We start from the raw sequence: 19,129 nt of genomic DNA on the forward strand, positions 1-19,129 counted from the left end.
GAGGTGCCGCAGAGCAGCAGGAGCAGCCACGGAAAGCCAAAAAGGAGTCGCAGCGCAGGGCCACGAGCGCTCCAGGCCCCAAGAGATGCTGCGGGGGTGGCCGAAACCTCAGCTCCCACGAGCAGCTGCAAATGCATGTGGCAGAGAGCGTGTGTGCAAGCAGCCAGGTGAGAGTATGTGCGTGCAAGCACCTGGGTGAGGGCATGCATGTGCAAGCAGCTGGGTGAGAGTATGTGTGCAAGCAGACAGATGCATAGACACGTGTGCAGCAAGCGTCTGAGAGCATACATGCGCAAGAAGCTGCGTCAAAGCATGTGGGAGCACCCCTCTGTAAGCTGACAGCTTTGTAAGAGCGGACGTGTGCCACCAGCCGCGTACAAGCAGGCAGCCCCACACTGTGGCGGCTACGGGCGGGCGCAGGGACCCGGCGGCGCGCGGGGCGGGGCGGGGCGGGGCCGCGCGGGCTCAGGAGGTTGGGAGGGGCGGGGCTCCTTGACAGTGCCTTGCGCTCCCTCTTCCGCTCCATCTCGTGGAGTGGGCGGGGCGCGGGGGCGACGTCACAACCGCGCGGTCACGTGCACTCTTCTCCCCCAGGCCCAGTGATGCGGTGGCGGCGGCTCGGAGGGTTCGCGCTGGTGCTGGGGGCCGCCAGCGCCGGCCTCTACCTGCTGTCGGCGCCGCTGCGCCCGCCCGGCCCGCCCCGAGGCGCCGCCAGGTGCGTGACGTCACCGCCCCGCCCCCGCGGCGGTTGGGGGCGCCTGCCACGGGGGGGCGGGTTACACCTGGGGGGGCCGTACCGGGGGGGCTCACACCTGGTAGGGTGGTCACCCCCACGGCGGGTCCCCCCTCTCCTTGCAGCTCGTTGAAGTTCCCGGCCGACCTGGAGGAGCTGCGGGAGCTGGCCGCGCACCTGCACTACTACCAGCGGGAGCACCGCGGCTATGTGCTGCTGCTGTTCAGTGCCGCCTACCTCTACAAGCAGAGCTTCGCTATCCCCGGCTCCAGCCTCCTGGTACGTGTGTCCGTGCGGGGTGTGTCTCGTCCAGCACTTGCTTGGAGCAGGGCCAGCCCCAGCCGGGGCTGTGTCCAGCTGGGCTTCAACACCTCCAGGGGTGGAGATCCCACTACCTCTCTGGGTATCCTGTTCCAGTGCTTCACCACCCTGCTGGTGAGAGTGTTTCCTAATATCCAACCTCAACTTCCCTTGCTGCAACTTGAGCCCATTACTCCTTGTTCTGTCATCTGCCACCGCCGAGACAGCCCAACTCCATCCTTTTTTGGAATCACCCTGCAGGGAGTTGAAGGCTGCTATTAACACCCCCCCTCCCCCAGTCCTCTCTTCTCCAGGATAAACCAGCCCAGTTCCCTCAGCCTCTCTTCATAAGTCATGTCCCCCAGCCCCCCAGCCACATTCATTGCTCTTCCCTGGTCTCCAACTTGTCCACATCCTTTCCGTAGAAGGAGTCCCAAAACAACACAGGACTCAGATGTGGCCTCCCCAGTGCCCAGTAGAGGGGGAGAACATGTCCTACTAATGCAGTACTGCTTGACCCATGGTTGTTGAAATGTGGTTGCTGTTTCAAGGAATTACCCCCAGCAAGGAATTAGAACCTGGCTCCAGCTACAAGTGCTGCATGCAGCACAGCCTGAAATGAATTAAGAGCAGGTCTCAGAAGAAGTAGCTTTCTCATGAAGTCATGGGGCCTCTGCACAACCAACCAGTGTGTTTGTCAAGAGAAGCAAACCACGGATCATCTCCTGAGATGCCCTATAGCACCACAACGCACCCACAGGATCTGGCAACGCCAACACCAGGAGCTAGTGGCCTGAGCAGATTGTATAGAAAGGTTGGACTTGGGACACCAAGAAGAAGACAAAGACTCGGCCCATTCTACTAATGCGTCCTGCAGAAGGCTCAACTCCTGCCTCCCCGCCAGATGTCTGGAAGCAGGGGCTTGCTGGAGGCCCTGGCCCTGCAGTTGGGTTTAGCCTTTTTGTTCAGGATCACTGCTCAGCTCCTGCAACCATATGCTGTTCTCAGACCTGCAGTGGAACAGGGCTCGCTCCTGTAGGCTTTGTGCCTTAGCTGTTCAAGTCACCAGGCATAGAGAGACACTCTGGGCACCTGTGAGACACGGGACTGGACCTGCCTTATAGCCAAGGATTAATACAGAAGAGCAGCAGCCAGGTCCAGGTTGCTTCATGCTCTGTGATGAGCAGCTGCTATCATGTGCTTTCCCCGCTGGCTGTTTGTTCACATGTGGCCCTGAGAGAAGGGATTGAACCACAGAGCTCTCTCCTCCCTGCTGATTGGTAGGGTCGCTAGACTGCAGGCACACAGGTTCTCTCTTGGATCAATGGACCTTGAATTCTTTCCTGGAGAGGGGGACGGTGCCATCCTCCCCTTCCCCCTGGAATAGCCTGTTCCTTGGAGGTTGGGGCACTCCCCTGGGAGTACATAGAGGATTCAGATTCCCTCAGATATTTCCACAGGTGCCTGTGGCACCAGCTCCTTTGGATCCCTCTGCCAAAATGTATTTAAATAAGCTAGAAATACTGTCTTACTGTCATTACTGCTCCCCTTAAGCAGGTTCTGTAGTTGCTCCCTGTTTTGCAGTCACAAGAGGGAGGAAAGGGGGTTGGAGCGTGGACTGTTCTGCACTGTTTGTTCCCGTTGGTCATGAAGCTTCCTTGTTTTGTGCTCCCAGAATGTCCTCGGTGGGGCACTGTTTGGCCCATGGATGGGGCTTGTGTTGTGCTCTTTCCTGACGTCTGTGGGAGCCACCTGCTGTTACCTACTCTCCAGCGCCTTTGGGAAGCAGTTTGTGGTCTACTATTTCCCTGACAAAGTGGCTGTGCTGCAAAGAAAGGTAAAGAGACCACGACAACTTCCACATGTGCTCATGGCCCTCGGGATGGGTCTAAACCGTCCATGGTGGGCTGATGGGCACAGCTTGGACTTGGCTTTCCACACATGTTCAGCATGTGTGAGGTTGCACTGCTGAGGTAGAGCAGGGTGGATGGGGCAAGGTTGCTTCTCTCTACTGCCTGCTTTCCAAGGCAAGTGTTGGAGGAGAAGGATTGAAGCCTGGGGGCAGCCCTCCCCCGCTCTTGGGAAGGCGGCGGCCTGTCAGGCACTGAATTAGTGGTACACTGAGCTGGGCAGGGCCGCTCTGAGTCTCTGATCGCCTCTGAGAAGCCTTCTCTTTGAATAAGCAGTGTGCTCAGTCTTGTAGGCAAAGGAGCAGGGATGCTGAGGCTAAGTGGGTTGTCTGAGGTCGGGCAGCAGGTTGACACTGGAGCCAGGATTAACACTTGTCTCTGACCAGTCTGCCACTGCTGATGCCTAATGTCTTGGTTTCATAACTGGAGGTAGAAGGGCCCTGTTTTGTGCCTGAGGGAGCAGCTGGTGCTTGTTGATATGAAAGGGCTACAGCTGGTGACATGCATCTCACTCCAAATTGTGTGGCTCAGCAAAGAGCTGAAAATAGCAACAGGTGAAATATGTGCCACAGATACAGAGGGAACCACCAAGCCCTGCTAGTGCTGCCCTGTGTTCCTCACCCTGTCTCCCCCCTCCAGTGCAGAGGCCTCTCTAGTTTTTGGTCTCTACAATGATTGCAAAGTGGGGGTGTTATGGCTGAAACCCAGGATGAGCATGGGCTTTGCCCAGGGGAGTAAATCCCTGCATTAGCCCTTGCACAACAGAAAGCGCTCTGAGAGCAGGAGTCGGGCAGCACCCTCTGGTGTCACTGCAGCCTGCTCCAGAAAAGCATTGCAGAAAGAGCCCTGGGGACTCCCTTCCCATGTCTGTCATACATTGACTTACCCTGGGCTTTTCCTTCCTGCCTATCAGTACCAGCACCAAAAGTTTTGCTGGACACGGGTGTTGTGCGGCGTGGGGGATAAGGCATTTGAGCCCTGCTAGTTCTGTTGACCTGACCCAGCCTATAGGAGGGGAGTGCAGCAGCAGCTTAGTCTACCTTCCCCCTCCATTGCCATGGGCTGAATTCTTCATGTGGAGACCTGGTGTTGAGATGGCTCCTAGGCTCACGTTTAAAACTCACCAGGTTCTGGGAGGCCTGAAACTCAGGCCATGTGAAGGCTCAAGTCGCCATGCTTCCTCCCAGCCTCTGCCTGAGGGTTCTGAAGGGTGTGAAGGCTGGTTCTACATTTGCAGCTGAAATTAATGCTAATGCCTTTAACTTATCCCCCACACAAGCTTGGCTTGAAGCTGCTTCAGCTGCTTCTGCTGGGCCTTGCATCCATGGAAACAGAGCCTTCCACATCCTGAAGCTTAGGAACCGTAAATTGTTCCCCTCAGTTTTCTGCAGGTAACGCTGCATTTTGGGGGCCAGAGCGTTGAGAGTGAGGAATGCCAGCCTGTGCACCCCAGGGGGCATGGAAACTCGCAGACCAGCCACACTCAGAGGCACAAGCACTTGGAGGCCTGGGCCTGCACAGACTTGGGCAGCAGTGCACTGCCACAAAGGGAGGGGGTTTGCTCTGTTCTTGTAAAACACGAGCCTGAAAAATCTCTGGCCGCCAGGACCCATAGCCATGGACGTCCTTGTGTTGAAGAATCCAGAGTTGGATCCTCTGAGCCCTGCTCTGTTGCTGTCAAACCCTGAAGGCACCAAAAGTACCCAGGTGCCAAAGCTTCCAGCATTCAGGTTCCCCACATGTCTGAAGTTGGGCATCTGGGCTTGCTCAGAAGGGCTTGCTCTGTGCAGGGCTGAGCAGCCTGGTGCTAACTCCCTCCTAAGTCCAGTCAGGGTCCATGTTGTCAGCAGGCCTCCACCATGCTCTCTGGAGGGACCCAGTTTAGTTAGGCATTCCCACAATATTCCTACCTGACCATGCTCTGCAGACTGTAGCAACAGCCACTTTCTTTTCCAGAGGAGGCAGTGGCAGCAGCTCTGCTGCTGCCCATTTTATGTAGTAACTTGGTGGTGAATTTTCTTACTCAGGAAGTGGGAGATCCAGATAAACACCCCCCCACCTCCAACTGCCTGAGGAGTTCAAACCCATATCTCCCCGCTCCCTACCCACCAGGCTCAAGACTGCTCTGGATAAGGGCTCCTGCTCAGGCTCTTCCTCCTTCCATGGAATGCTTCAACATCTGCTGGGCCAGAGGGAAAGCAAGTGTGAGCCTGGCTGTCTTGCTTCATGGCTAGGACTCTTGCATCTCCCAGGTGGGAGCCCTGGGGTCCAGCCCCTGCTGCAAAGACCATTCAATGGAAAATGCTGAGGCCCTTCCCTTTCCCATGTGCTGTACAGGGAGACTTAGTGTTCAGCCTGGGGCTGAGGATTCATCTGTGGGCAGGCACCTGGTTCCACTGTGGATCGTGGTGTAAATCCACTGTCTTTCTTTGGTCTGGAGCACCCCGTTATATCTAACTGCTGCTGTGGCCAGGGCAGGACCAGTTCCCTCTGGCTGTCTGAAGGCCCAAACCTGTGGATGCTTGCTCCCAGGCCAAGTGTTTCTTATTCAACAATTGCTTTAAAGCTGGTGGTTATGTGGATGAGCAAGCCCATGCCACATACTGCCTTCATGTGCTGGAGCCTGGTCATGCTGAGGGGAAGGCTCCTGTGCACTAGGAGGTATGTGCAAGGGGCTGAATTGCTTTAATGCTGCCTGTGGTGGGTGTGTATGACTAGAACAGTATGCTCCATGTGGCCTGGACTCAGTGCCTCGGGCTTGGATGTGATTGTGAGCCAATGTGATGTTACATCTTCCTGAGACCAAGCCCACCCCTAGTCAAGTGTCTCACCTGTGTCAACAGCTGGTCTCTCAGCTGTCTCCATAGACTGGATAGAGTTGTCTGTGGGAACACGCTTAATGGTGATATGGTTTTTCTTCTCTGCTACAGGTGGAAGAGAACAGGAGCTGCCTATTCTTCTTCCTGCTGTTTCTAAGGCTGTTCCCCATGACCCCCAACTGGTTCCTGAACCTCACATCGCCAATCCTCAACATCCCCCTATCTCAGTTCTTCTTGTCTGTTCTCATTGGTAAGCACTGTGGAGGGAGGGGGGAGCAGGCCCAGCCTCCTTATCTTGCTACAGCAGTTTGAATAAACATGTAGTAGCCTCCCCTCCTCTGTTGCCCAGCTGAATGTGGCATGTGGCAGCATTCAGGTTCTCATAGCAAGTGACTCAGTTATGGCCAACCCCAGCCTGCTGCTGTCCAGGCCCTGGCAGGTACTCCCCAGTGGTGAAATGGCTGCCCTGGGGGCTCAATGTTCACGCTGGTCTTTGTTGGCTTTGTTTTAGTTTCTTGGGGGCAGGTAGCCTAGGAGAGCCCACATGTCCACTCTGTTGCCCAGCCTACTTGCTGCTTTAAGCCTAACTCCATGCAATGATGTCTGCAATCCTTAGTGCAGAGGGGCCCTGCTTCAGAGATCTGCCCTTTATAGTGGAATTTGCAGCCTGAGGGAGGCACGGTGCACATGGGAGAGTTGGGTGGCACAGCCATCCCAGAGGCGGGCACACCTCTCAGCTGTCCAGTAAGGTGTGGGAGCAGGGCTGTATCTGAGATCCAGCCCTCTGAGAGGGAGATGTCTGCCTTGGCTTGGAAGAGGGTTTGGTGCAACAGTTCTGATGGGGAAATAACTTTTGCTCTTCCGTGTGAGAACCAAGGTGAGTTGATGATAGCTCTTTCAGCAGAGCTGAAGGAGGAGGAAGAGGGTTGCTGGTTAGAGCATGTGGGGAATCTGGTTCAGCTCCATCTGCCTGATGACACTTGCCTCTTCCCTGCTCCAAGCAGCAGCGCTTGCTCTCTGGTTAACGCCTGGCTGGGGAACAGGTGGTGATAGCTCTTGGTTTCAACCTGTGGAAGCCATTTAGCATTGCATGGGATAAATGGCTCTTGTAGCAGGGGGAGAGATTCAGCATGGCTTCAGCCTAGCAGCTAGAGCACCCAGGTTTTGTGCAGAGCCCAGTATGCCTGCTGGGCTTCCAGGTGCCAGAGATAGGAACCCCTGTGGGAGGTGGGTCCTGAGAGGGCTGAGGCACCATGAGTTCAGCCATGTCAGAACTGAGCTGTTTTTTAGCATGCCTGGACTCAGTTGGGAAACTTCATGGGAACAAGGGGGGTGCTTATGGATTTGGGGCTCTCTGAGGATCCAGTAGGGGTTTGGAGCCTGCATGTCAGGGCTCAGGCCTCATGTGGGGCTTTGGTAAGACTTGGTACTTAAGATATGGATCTGCTGAGGACTTCCCTGGCCCACAATAGGCAATGCCTTCCTCCTGCCTGCAAGTGTTTGCTGGGCCCCACCCCCTTCTGCTTGCACATTAGACCTGCTGCCTGGAGGGGGAGGTGTATCACCCATGGAGTGGGGCCTCCTGGCTGTGCCGGGTGCAGGGAGCAGAGCATTCTCAAGGATACCCAGCCTGGGACAGACATTGGACTGGGCCCTGCCTTAATACAAAGACTTGCCCTTAGGGATGCCTCCTCCCTTGAGGAACAGGGATGAGGAGATGGGAATTACCCCCAGGCAAGAATTTGCTTGGGTAGCTAGCTCAATGCTAGCTCTGAGTCACGAGGGGCCCGGAGCAACATAGGGGTTCTTCTGTGGGGCAGCTCTCGGCTCAGGCAGGGCCTTGGGGTCACTGCGCCCTTGGCCAGTGCATGTGGTGTAAGACACTGGCAGGCGCAGGTCCAGGAGCATTTGAGCTGCCACAGCGTAGGGAGGCATGAAGGGGCTGGGACCAGCTGGCTAATCTCAAGGTTTTTCTCCCCCACAAAATCTCCCAGGTCTCATGCCCTATAACTTCATCTGCGTGCAGACTGGCTCCATCCTCTCCCAGGTCACCTCCCTGGATGCCATCTTCTCGTGGGACATACTGCTGAAGCTGCTGGCTACTGCCATGGTGGCACTGATCCCTGGTACTCTCATTAAGAAGTACAGCCAGGGACACCTCATGTTGGACAGCAAGGGACAGAGCATCCACCTGCTTAATGGCAGAAAGAGCATGTGATGGGCTGCAGCTGGCAGCTCTGGGAGCATCTCATGGCATATCTGCGGGGCAGATGCAATCCTCGGCCCCAGCTGTGGGCATTTTAACCTGCTGTTGGCACAACCTCTCCAGCTGGCAGCACAGGTGGAGGACAATCAGCAGCTTTTAAAGATCTCCTTTTAAATCTCAAAGGAGACAAAATGGTCTTGTTTTTAAATGGTGCTTGTATGTAGGTGAATGTACAGGGAGTGGGGAGCTGCCACGGGGGTTGAGAAGGCTGTGCTGTGCTGCTGAGTGCTGCACTGGCCCCCAAAAGGCTAACTAGCATGCCTGATTCGAGTGCTAGTGGTCACTGCTGGCTGCCTGGCATTCATGTGCAGGTGCCTTTCTGTTGCTAGTGGCTCTGCTGTGCTGGCTGGGGAGCTCAGCATGTGCAGGGCACAGTGGCAGGCACCCTAGTCAGCTCTCCCACTAGGGCTCTTCACAAAGCTGCCTGGTGTTGTGTGCCCTTTCCTTGGTCTCTTTCCAGCACTGAGCTGATGCTATTGGTTTAAGTGCTGAAGGGGCAGTAGCTCTGCTGGTAATGAGGCTTGCAAGAAGGGCTTTGCTTTCCCTTGCAAGGTGTGGGCAGTTAGTCAAGATCTTGGCTTCTGCAGCATTGACCTCAGGAGGGGAACAGTGCCCTCCACAGCTTGCCCAGCCATGTTTCTTCTCTGATTCATGCTGCCCCTGGCCCTACCTCAGCCAGGCACTCTCAAGATTGCTAAGGCCCATGTGGCTCTGCAGCTCTCCGGCTGCATTTCCCACCTCAGAGTGGTGCAGGCAGTTTCAGCACTTCCCAACCAATGGGGACATTGCCCACTCTGGGGTGGCTTCTGGTCCCATCATCACTTAGGATCTGCCTCTAGTGATGGCCAACAACTGGTGTCTCCACGCAAGGTGAAGATGCTGTTATCCCAGGATGATACCGCCTGTATTAGAGAAAGGACATGGAGCTCTAGGACAACTGTACTTTCCTCATTGATAGTTGGGGCTTTGTGTCCTGTTGCCAGGATGCCTGGCCCGCCTCAGTTATAATTCCTGAGAAGAGGCAGGCCCTGGCCACATCACAGCCACAGGTAGCATGTGTTGTGCCTGCTTGTTTGTAAACCCCTTGCATGCAGCAGGAGCAGTGTCTCCAGGGCAGTGTTGTCAGCCTTGTTTGTGCTAAGTCATGTTGCTGTGGAAATGGTAACTCTGTAGCCACGGTGTGTTGTGCCAGGGCAAGGTGTCCACTTCCTTGCCTCCTTGTCTGTGTCCTGGGCCTTGAGCTTGTACAAGATCCGGAGAGAGGAACTTTCTGAAACGGCTGCTACCCCTAAGAGATGAGGCTCAAGGGAACGCAGTGCATGCCTGACTTGACCCAGCAGGGATTGCCTGTCCTCAATGGTCTTGAACCAAGTGCCTTGCCAACCAGTCCTGTGTGTTTACATGGCAGTGGATGGTTTTCCTAATAAATGGTTGTGGAATTTTCTTTAAGTGAACTTGGTGCTTGTGCAACTGGCCTTAAGGCAGATCACATTGCTCCACAACAGGCCTCAGCCACACAGGCCCTATCCACCCCTCTGCCTCGTGAAGGCATGTGTGCTTTGAGAGAGGCCAGGAGCCAGGGTGGTAGGGGTCAGCCTGACTGTAAAGCCCTGGCCTGAGACCAAAGACATGCTGTTTGTTGATGAGGAAGCAGCTGCCAGCCATGTAAGTTTGGTGCCCGTGGGGCAGAGTGCAGAGGTGAGGCACCCAGTGCCCTAAAATGCCTAGTGTCCTTGGGGGAGAAACAGCACAGAGGGAGTGAGCCAGAGCAGGAAGTCCAGGTGATCATGGATGTGCCTAGTGTCCCTGGCGCACTTCAGCCTACCCTGCAAGGAGAGCACAGAGGTGCAGTTTCAGACTGGGCCACAGGCTCCTTTTCCCCAGGTGCTGCTGACCTGCCCAACAAACTGGTGCAAAACGGGTGCCTGCTTGGGTAGCAACAGGATATGCATCTGAGCACAGCACCCCTGCTACGCTGAGGAGCCAAGACTTCATACCCACCAAGCCATGGTGTGCTTGGCTGTCTGCTCTATGGCAGCCCTCTGGCCTGTGTCATAGAAACAGATCAAGCCAGCCTTGCCCTGTCTGCCACATCCTGGCTGTATCCTCCAGTGAGAGGCTGGAGTCTCCTGTCTTTGCCAGCACTTGCGTCCCATGCCTCTGGCTGTTATGTGGCACTTGCAGACTAAGGACTAAGGGGGGAAAGAGTTTTGAAGGACAAAAGAAGATAGTTGGTGAGGGGAAGGGGGGCAGAAAAGAACTTGAGGGAAGGGATGCAGCAAAGTGCATGTGTACCCAGTGACCACTGCTCAGCTGCCCTGCTGCTTTGAAGACTCAGCCCAAGCCCAACACTCAGGGCCTGCATCTACACCAGAAGAATGCCGGTGCAGCCAAGTCACTTTCCATTTTCATCCTGGAGGCTCCAGGGAGTAAATGAACAGCTGGAAGCAGACAGGTAATGTAAAATAGGGTTCAGCATTAGCTGTTTGCTACTCTTTAAAAAGTGATTTCCAGCGTGAACCATCCCACCCCAACACCCTCAGCACCCAGATGACAAGCCAAGGCTGGGACAGTGGAAGTACACTGGCTTTTTATTCCATGCATTGTTTGCTCTGATAGTCAGTCATTCTTGTTCCCATCACTGTACACGGTTCAATACAAAAAAATCAAGTTTGTTTCAGGAAGCCACAGAGCAGGGAGGAGAGAGAGAAATGAGAGCTACTGAGATGAAATGGTCACTTTTAACACTGACGGTGAGGAGAACAACATTCATCCTCTGAGAGTGAAGCCAGGCTGGTGTTGAGGAGCTGTCAGCAGCCATGCGAGTCAGGTCGGATCAGGGCAGCTCGGGACGCAGGCAGGGATTTCTGCCACTTGCCTTTTCCCCAGGGAATGAGGTTTTATGTAGTAGGAGGAGAAAAAAATCGGGTGTGGGACAGTGACTAGCCTGCTGCTGCCTTCCTGAATGCTCTTCAGGGGTCTGTGCCTACCAGATCAGCCCCATTCAGCTCAGAGACTCTGCCAGGTTTTGGCAGTGCCCTCACCCAAACACTGCTCTTGTGACAGGCCATGCTGATATCAGCTTTCAGACACCCCTGCATACCTCAGGGCATGCCCATGAGTTTGCAAACACTTCCCTGCCCCTGGCAGCAGAACTCAGCCCCTATTTGTCATCTATGAAATGGCAAGGATTTCCTCTGGGAGAGCTGCAGCCTCTCAGTTAAGTCTGCTCTTTGCAAGAGGACACTCTTCCCTTGCACTCTGCACAGACCTATTGCCATGAGGTCAACACAGACAAGAGCTTGGTCTGTCCCTCCCTAGCATGGCTTCTGCACCGTTATAGGTGCTGGATTCATTTTGCTTCTGAGGCCAGAGTGCCCAACCACAGGATCTGGCTTTCCCAAGCAACAGGAGTGGCTGCAGCACTATGACCTGTACATACAGCTGCATGCCCTTGTGCTGCTCACCAGGAAAGAATCCCAACAGCATGGAAGCAGCACCATGGCGCTGGACACCAACAGAGGCACCATGCAATCAACAGTGATGAGGGGATATGATCTGTCACGCCAGCATAGCTACACCTGCATGGCAGAGCCAAAGGCAGCCTGGCTCCACTAGTGAGCACACCTCGCCTGCTGCACCCAACCAGCTGTTTCTCAGTCTTCTCTTCCTCTAATGGGCCGGGGCTGTTGTTCAGGCTGACTTACCTACTAGTAAGACCAAGTGCACAGGGCCTGGAGCAAGAGAAAGCTATCAATCATGCAGGATGTAAACCTTTAAAACTAGCTAACAGCTTGCTTGTGCTCACCCGATGTGCTGGGGTACAAGCAAGCACTGTTGGAGAGCCAAGGCAATCCCCATTGCAAGAGGATGGAGCTCCTGAAATCCACCCAGCAATATCGTGAATCTCAGGCCCTTGCTCCATGTTACACGTTACACAATTAACTAGTGAATCACACAATAAATTTAGATCATCCACATATGCCAAGTCATTATCATGCCATAAAAATGGCTGTCCAGCTACAAAGTTAGTACCTGAAAACATGTAACAACTCTATAGCTGGTTTCTATCTAGCCTGAATTTGAATGTATGGCAGGGCCCTTAAACTCATTCCCATCCACAACTGCTCATGGCTTGGCATAAGCCCTGGTGAGAGGAAGACCATTTCTTGGGCTGGGTTTCTGGAGCAGCCTGGAATGTTTGGAAGAGCCCCTGCCAAAAGAGACGGCACGTGGGATGGGGCCAGGGACTCCAGTGCAGTGAAGCCTGCCTCTTGTAGCTCATCATGTGTAGAGAATACTAGATCAGCCTGGCTGGGAGAAAGTGCATGTGCCATAGGTTGAAGGTCTGGTTCCAGCCTTGCTCACACAGAGCCTGTTAGGATGGTAACAGTCCTAGGTGCACAGCAGGGCTGCCCACATCAGCCCTCACCTCACCTGAGCTGCTGCAGTCCTACACATGCTCTGAGCAGGTCAGAGGAGTCTCCTGGGCTGTCACGAGCAGTGCTCTGTACATCCTGCACACAGGAGTCCTGAAGGGATACTAGGCAGGTACTGGGGTAATGCCTCTGGCTATGAAGAGGGAGCAGACTGCTGCAAGAAGGGAGAGGGGAAGACTCGTAAGAATTTGGCTCCAACTCCAGGCCACTGAAGTGAACCATGGGAGCTGAAGGGAAAGACAAGAAGTCTGGCGTGGTGTCCGGGGAAAGCAGGGAGGGCTAGCTCAACTCACATGCTTCTCTGCATATCTTAGTGGGCACTACTGTTGAGTCCAAGAACTCCTATCGTGCCTTGTCATAGACAAATGCTCTCTCTCCCTGGCCCACCAGACTTGCTACCTCTTTTCTTGGGGGTGGGGAGAGGTCACTCCAACTTACTGTCTTCAGACTTCAAGGGATGACTTGTGGCTCTTGCTTCTCTTTTCCCTGGCTGCTTGGCCCTGGGGACCTCAACTGCAAAGCCATGCCTGGCTCTGTCTGCTCTTGGCACTGAGTACCCTGCTCGCTCCTGGCCCTGGGAAGCCACTCCCTTTAGGACTCTGGGCTCCTCCGCCTGTTAACTGGCTTCTTGTTAACTCCCTCCTCCCTGCCCCTTCCACTGGTCACTCATGAGCAAGGAAATTTAGTGTTGACAACAGGAAATGTCTTTTAAGGCCCATGAAGTTGGGCGCTTCCTGACTGGTGCTCAGCCCCCAGAATGACTGTGCTCTGGGAGCCGCTGTTGGAGGTCACGGCATAAGGTGACTACTGACAGCCCCCAGAACCAGCTCTGCTCTCACTCGTGTGGCTCTGTCACACGGAGAGAAAACAGCTGTGCTAGTAGTAAAGCCAATCTTCTGATCTACAGAAACAATAATAAATAACAAAATAAAGTCATAACTTAAGATCTGCGTGTAGTCCAGCTACAAAAATTTAAAAAATAAGGGATCATTTTCACGCATAGAATACTGCTCTCTGTCAACAGACAAACGGTGCCTTCATTTTGCCACTAGGCTATAAATTAATCAAAGCAGAGCTCAAATCAACAGCTCAACAGAAAATGTAAACAGCAACAGAAGAACCTGCCTACAGTCAGCTCTGGCTGGTCACCTCAGGCTCGCGCACTGCACAAGGGGAAACCGTGGGGGTAGGATGATGGCCGCTCTCGCCATCCTAGCCTGGAAGGGGAGGTCCCTTGCCCGGGGGTTCTGAAGGTGAAGTGGAGGTTTTCTAGGAGAGATGTTACTAAGGGCGGGAGAAACAGGCCTTGCATCTTCGTTCTGTTGCAACATTGGTTAAAAAGTGGTCTGTTTGCAAAGGGAAGGCACAAGGAGTTCCTTAGGAACGTATGGGGTTCTGGTCTGCCAATGCCTCAGCCTTCCAGCCACTATGGGACAGTTCCTCCTCCAGACTGGAAGCTGGACAGGTGATTGAGATGCTTTTCCTGCCCCACGCCATAGCACTCCCTCAACACCAGGACAAACCCCCCCATCCTCTGACAATGAACTGATTCCAGGTCTTGCTTTCTGTTTTACACCGCTCCCTCCCTGGCTCAGCCATGCATACACAGCTCCCTCCCTTGGTGTTGGCTGGGCACATGGTGTTGCAGTCAGTAGGAGGTTGCCTTGGAGGGTTCCCTGGTTTCCTCCCTGGACTAACGCAGAATGCGGCTTCCTTGGTTTGCAAGTTCTTGTTTTTTTCAACACTGATCTGATGAATTTCTTAAATTGAAAAAAGTGAGCCAGGAAGCCTGGAGGCAAAGAGAAGTAAACTGAAACATGGGCACTCGGGGTCTGAGAGAGCTTTCTCTAATCCCCTGGAAATCAGTGCTGCCAGAGGAAAGAGGACAACAGGGTTAAGAAGTGCTGTTACACCCAAGTCTCAAGGGAGGCTGAGGTTGGAGTAGGTCTGCAGGATCTCACAACAAAACACTGATTAAAAAACAAACAACAACAAAAAACCCCATAAATTAACCCCCACACTTGCATCCCAGGGGGAATGTACTGACTCAGAAGACCCTGGATGAACATAAGCACCGTGGTACCAAATTTCTCCAGGAACACGTCCACCTTCTGATTAAAAGTGACCCAGCTGGTTATACTGAATGCTGTTTGTTCATAGGTTACCTTGCAGCAAGGTCTCTCTTTGCGTCTCCAGTTGATTAGATTGATTGATTCATTTCTCTTTATCTATCAAATCTGTAGGGCCCTAAGGCCTGGTCCCCTGTGAAAGCAGCAATAGAGTTCTATTGTGCCAAAGCGTGCTGTCTAGGTAAGACTTTCAAGGAGGTTTCTCTCTGATGTGCTTGCTTTCTGAACTTTTTTTTGCAACAACTGTTCTGTCTTTATATAGATACAGTCCACTCTTTACAGTAAAAAGTGTTAAAATGTCAAAAAAATAAATATCAATGTTACAGTAGCTAGATTATTCAATAAAATACATCCCTGCCATTCTTGATTGAAATGCTTGGTGAGAACTAATTTCATTTGGACATTTTCCAGAGATTCAAGTTATTGCAGATCATTTCTGGGGTGGAAAGGAGAAGCATCTTCTCTTCCTGTAAAAGTATGATTAAGGGGGGATGACGTGAAGTCCTGCCAATACCAGGAGGGGCTGGGGAACAATTCATCATTACCAAGTAGCAGAGCTGCAGGGCTTATTGGTCCTGACAGTTGCATCAGAACACTCCCCATCAGAAGAGTCACAATCCGATTCTCCAAACTGTGCTGGGTTCTGCAAAGGAAAAGGAAAGGGGAAACTCTTTTAGTGATTTCCATGCACTTCAAAGTGGCCACATGGGTAAAAGGGGTAGGTAAGAGTGAGAAACAGGGAAATATTAGTGAGCCTATCACGTCTCATCTTCTGTTTGGTTTGTGGATAGGCAGCAGTGGGCACCACGGGACCTCAGGGAGACCAGTTGTTATGACTGAAGAATGTAACTAGTGGAAAGACCCTTCTACCTACACACACACACACACACACACGCACGCACGCACGCACACATGTGGAAAAGGAAGACCGGAGAGCTCATGCATCCCACAAAACAGAAGAACCAAAACAAATTCACTTGCTCTTCCAAGCCCCGACAGTCTTCTGCCATACTATTCCCCCTGGCAAGAGAGTGACAAAGCTGCCAACACCTGGCAGATGTTAGTTGCACTGGTTAAGGCACTAGCGGATGGATGGCTTTCAGCTACAGCAGTGGTAACATGGTACCTCAGAATAGATCAGACCTGGGGCTCACTGGTGGCCAGACTAGCTGCTTCATAAAAAAAAGAGCCAGAATCCCTTCCAGTGGCTACTGATACAGTAACTTGTTGCATGAGGAGGTGTCCTCTCACCCATTTAGAGGTTGCCAGATGACCTTAAGCAGGAGGGTGTACAGCACTTTGATTTCATTCTCTATCTGAACCTTTCTTTTTATCCTGCCTGAAGCAGTTGTGGATGATCTCATACAAATGGCTGATGGGGCTTCACGTCTATGGCCTCAACAGTATCTCATGGCCATAAACTCCTCAGGGCAGCTGTGCCACACGTGGTCATAAGCAGTGCCAGATGTCCATCTCTTGGACAGGCACTCAGGATGGTTATGAGGAGGGTGCAGACAAATCCAACTTGCCTTCTCTGTGGGCCCTACCACATGTTCAAATGAAAGCTGGACAGAAACCAGCTACAAAGTCGTTAAACATTCTCAGGCACTACCTTTGTAGCTGGTTGGCTCTTTTTATAGGTGGATGGACATTTTTATGGCGTAAAAATTACTTTGTATGTGTGGCTGGTCTAAATTTATTGTGCAATGAACCAGTTAATTGCATAATATAACGTAACATGGCAGGGACCTGCGTGGTACCTCCATCATGGATCTGTTCAAACTCCCGTCTTGTCACTCTCTAGTCCTATGGCTTTCTTTCTTGTCTTCCCTGCATCTTCATCACCCAATAAAAGAAGGGGGTCACTGAAAGTACCACATACCTCATAGCCATGTTCCCCTGAACAGAGCTTGCCCAGCGACATCTGTGTCTTCACCCTCTGCACAGCACATTCCTTGTCTGAGAGCCCGTCAGACTGGGTGGAGATGTCAATGGGGATCTCTGGGGTCTGGGATAACATATCCTCCAGCTTCTCAGCTAGTTGATCCTCCAGCCTGGTGGCCAGCTCATCTGGGCTGTTCGAGTGGTCGCTTGTGTTTCCCTCCTCTCCATCAGACACAGAGAAGTTCTCAGAGCTGAAGGTGGAGTAGGACTGGCAGCTACTAATGCAGCGGTGAGGCCTGCAAGCCCAGGAGAGCAGGTTAGCTTTGTTCTTCTCAGTCTCTACCCTGCACATTTCATTGTTATACTTGCCCCACTCCAAACCATCAGTGGGGAAACTCAACTTCATACTCACAGGAGGCTGACCCCAATACAGCCAACCCCTGCAGTCCATTGAATACTCTGAATGAACCCATGTTAAAAAAGTCTCTGACTGCCCCTCAAAGTTTCTAAATTTTCAGAGTAGCTGTACCCCCTTCTACCACCATAATATGCAAGTGGTAAGTTGCTGGCCTGAAGCATCACCAGCACAGAGGACACTGGTAAGCATGCAGGTACGCAGCTATGGTTTGAACATAGCTACTTGCCATGCATGTTGCGGTGTTAAAAGGCCTCACAACATACGGAATGTAATGAATAGTTCTTTGGCCAGTCTCCCAGCTTCTCCCCTTCAGCTGTATACCACTTATAAATGTGCCCTGGTTTTATCATTTTTGCCACCTACACGCCTGTTCTAACAAGCCCATAAACATATCCCCTTCCTGCTTTCCATGATGTGGATTTCATTGTGTAATATAATGAGTCACTAGGCAATACCTCTTTGCAAGTTCCCTCTTAACATTCCCAAAGGGCTAAAGGCAAATGGACCTTTAACAAAAGGAAATGTGGCTAGAACATTTAGGAGAAGCACTCAGCCTTGATGATGTAAACAGTCAACTGCTAATACATTTCACTCCATCTCCTCTCCCAGGTCCTGGGGTCCTCTTGAAGATCCCAAGCCCAACTCTGAGGTAGGATCATGATTCCTGCAACCCAGAGGACGATGTGTCCCTGCCTCATAACACCAGGCTTTGGAAGAAGTGATGTGCCAGACCCTGTCAAGTTCAATGCTGGTGCCACAGATGCACTGAAAATAGGGTGAAGGGCATTATTGTGAAACTCCACTAATTAAGCTTTCCATCCAAATCAAACCACGCCAGAGAGGAGGTGGACTGAAGAAGCCATTATCCTGAAAGAGGCTGGGTACAGCGCATCAGCATGAGGCATCCCAGAGCAGTCTAATTTGATTTAGTAGCCTTTTCCTTCCATAGTTTATGGTGCCAATTCATTTCCTAACCAAGTCACTATGAGTCTAGGTAGGGTTACCATACATCTGGGTTCTCCTGGACAGGTCCTCTTTTTTGGCCCCCTGTCCTCATGTCCAGGCAGGTTTTTAAAATGCAAGCAAACGCCCAGGTTTTTGCTCTGCCTCTGCTTTCCCAGATGAAGGCAGCAGGGCTGGGGAGGAGGGGCAGGGGGCTGCAGGCTGGGAGTGAGGGGCACTGGCAGGGCTGGGGGCACAGAGGCAGGGCACCGACATATCACTGCCCCCCCCCCAACCAACCCCCTCAGAGGTGTCCTTTTTTTTTTTTTTTTTTTATACGGGAAATATGGTAACCCTAACTACTAGGGTAGAGTACGTTCCTGCCAGAGTATATCCCTTAGGGGACTGGGCAGGCCTAAGCTAAAGCTCATCTCTGCAAGGCAGTACATAGTCAGTGATTTCGTAGGGATCCATCATGCTCCTGCCGACAGGTCCAAATTCTCAGCACGCTGCCATGCTGTTCAATGACAAAAGCTGAAATCCTCCAGACACCTAGATTCTGCCCTGCAAACAAAGGATTTACCTCTGCCTTCGAGGGAACTCCACTTCACTGTCCACTTCTCCTTCTTCCTCTTCTGAAGACTCCTCGCCACTCTGGTACAGGGCAAGAAAGAGAACAATGATGTTGGACTTGTGCAAGAGCAAACAGGCAGGTCCATAACTACCACCTGGTTCCTGGTACAGTGTCACCACATCAAGGGACTGCAGCACTCCAAACACAGGCAAGCCAAGTTCTGCAAACCAAGACCTATGAAAATGATCTGGCCAGGACATTCTGAGGTGTGACAAATGTTTCATACTAGACTGATGTGTATCTGCTGCTGAATTTTATTAGTAAAGTCTACCAAACAACTTAGCAGAGTCCAACAAACATGGTACTAAAGTAATTTTATTGGAGTATTATAAAGGTCTTGGTTACATTATTTAGGGTAAACTTTTGAACTACTGGAATCTTCTGAAGGTATTTCTAAGGTAGCATGCTAAGAGTCAGGATTGAGTTCTTGTCTAAGTGGAAATTGACTGACAGTGAAAACGACTTCAGATTGGCATACCTAATCTGTTCTGTGTTTTGAATTTGAGCAATTATCTTCCATTAGTTGCTTTAATCATTTTGGAAGGTCGTGCCCAGCTCAGGGAGTCGCACTAGAATAGCTAAAGCTATATTACACTACTACAGCTCTATCAGGCAGTTTCCCCATGTAAATAAGTTTTAAGGTGAATTTGCAACA

The 19,129-nt window shown here is 52.3% G+C and overlaps 2 protein-coding genes across 5 annotated transcripts in view; one reads left to right on the plus strand and one right to left on the minus strand.

The window, feature by feature from the left end:
* Window positions 1-552: 552 nt before the first annotated feature.
* Window positions 553-9,477, plus strand: TMEM41A (transmembrane protein 41A). Its single transcript, XM_090051510.1, has 5 exons — window positions 553-715; window positions 859-1,012; window positions 2,709-2,870; window positions 5,874-6,012; window positions 7,757-9,477. Exons 1-5 carry the CDS (start codon window positions 603-605, stop codon window positions 7,978-7,980), a joined length of 792 nt encoding a protein of 263 aa, XP_089907636.1. The 5' UTR covers window positions 553-602; the 3' UTR covers window positions 7,981-9,477.
* A 1,121-nt stretch (window positions 9,478-10,598) lies between these two features.
* Window positions 10,599-19,129, minus strand: part of MAP3K13 (mitogen-activated protein kinase kinase kinase 13) — a 118,563-nt gene continuing 110,032 nt past the window's right edge. For all 4 annotated transcript variants that reach the window (XM_090051505.1, XM_090051506.1, XM_090051508.1 and 1 more), the window contains 3 exons: window positions 18,424-18,494; window positions 16,479-16,776; window positions 10,599-15,239 (listed from right to left, as the gene is read on the minus strand). In XM_090051505.1, the coding sequence (XP_089907631.1) occupies window positions 15,138-15,239; window positions 16,479-16,776; window positions 18,424-18,494 (471 nt within the window). In that variant the 3' untranslated portion in view covers window positions 10,599-15,137. The remainder of the gene's footprint in view (window positions 15,240-16,478; window positions 16,777-18,423; window positions 18,495-19,129) is intronic.

This window comes from Crocodylus siamensis, chromosome 6 (assembly GCF_052110815.1).
Source record: "Crocodylus siamensis isolate JL-2025a chromosome 6, ASM5211081v1, whole genome shotgun sequence".
In the NCBI taxonomy this organism is placed as follows: Eukaryota; Metazoa; Chordata; order Crocodylia; family Crocodylidae; genus Crocodylus; species Crocodylus siamensis.

Bases quoted from the DNA above. Each gene is read 5' to 3' on its own strand.
- TMEM41A (XM_090051510.1), top strand. From the start codon at position 603: ATGCGGTGGCGGCGGCTCGGAGGGTTCGCGCTGGTGCTGGGGGCCGCC. The intron at 2,871-5,873 runs GTAAAGAGACCA...TCTCTGCTACAG, and splicing joins TGGCTGTGCTGCAAAGAAAG to GTGGAAGAGAACAGGAGCTG. The intron at 6,013-7,756 runs GTAAGCACTGTG...AAAATCTCCCAG, and splicing joins CTTCTTGTCTGTTCTCATTG to GTCTCATGCCCTATAACTTC.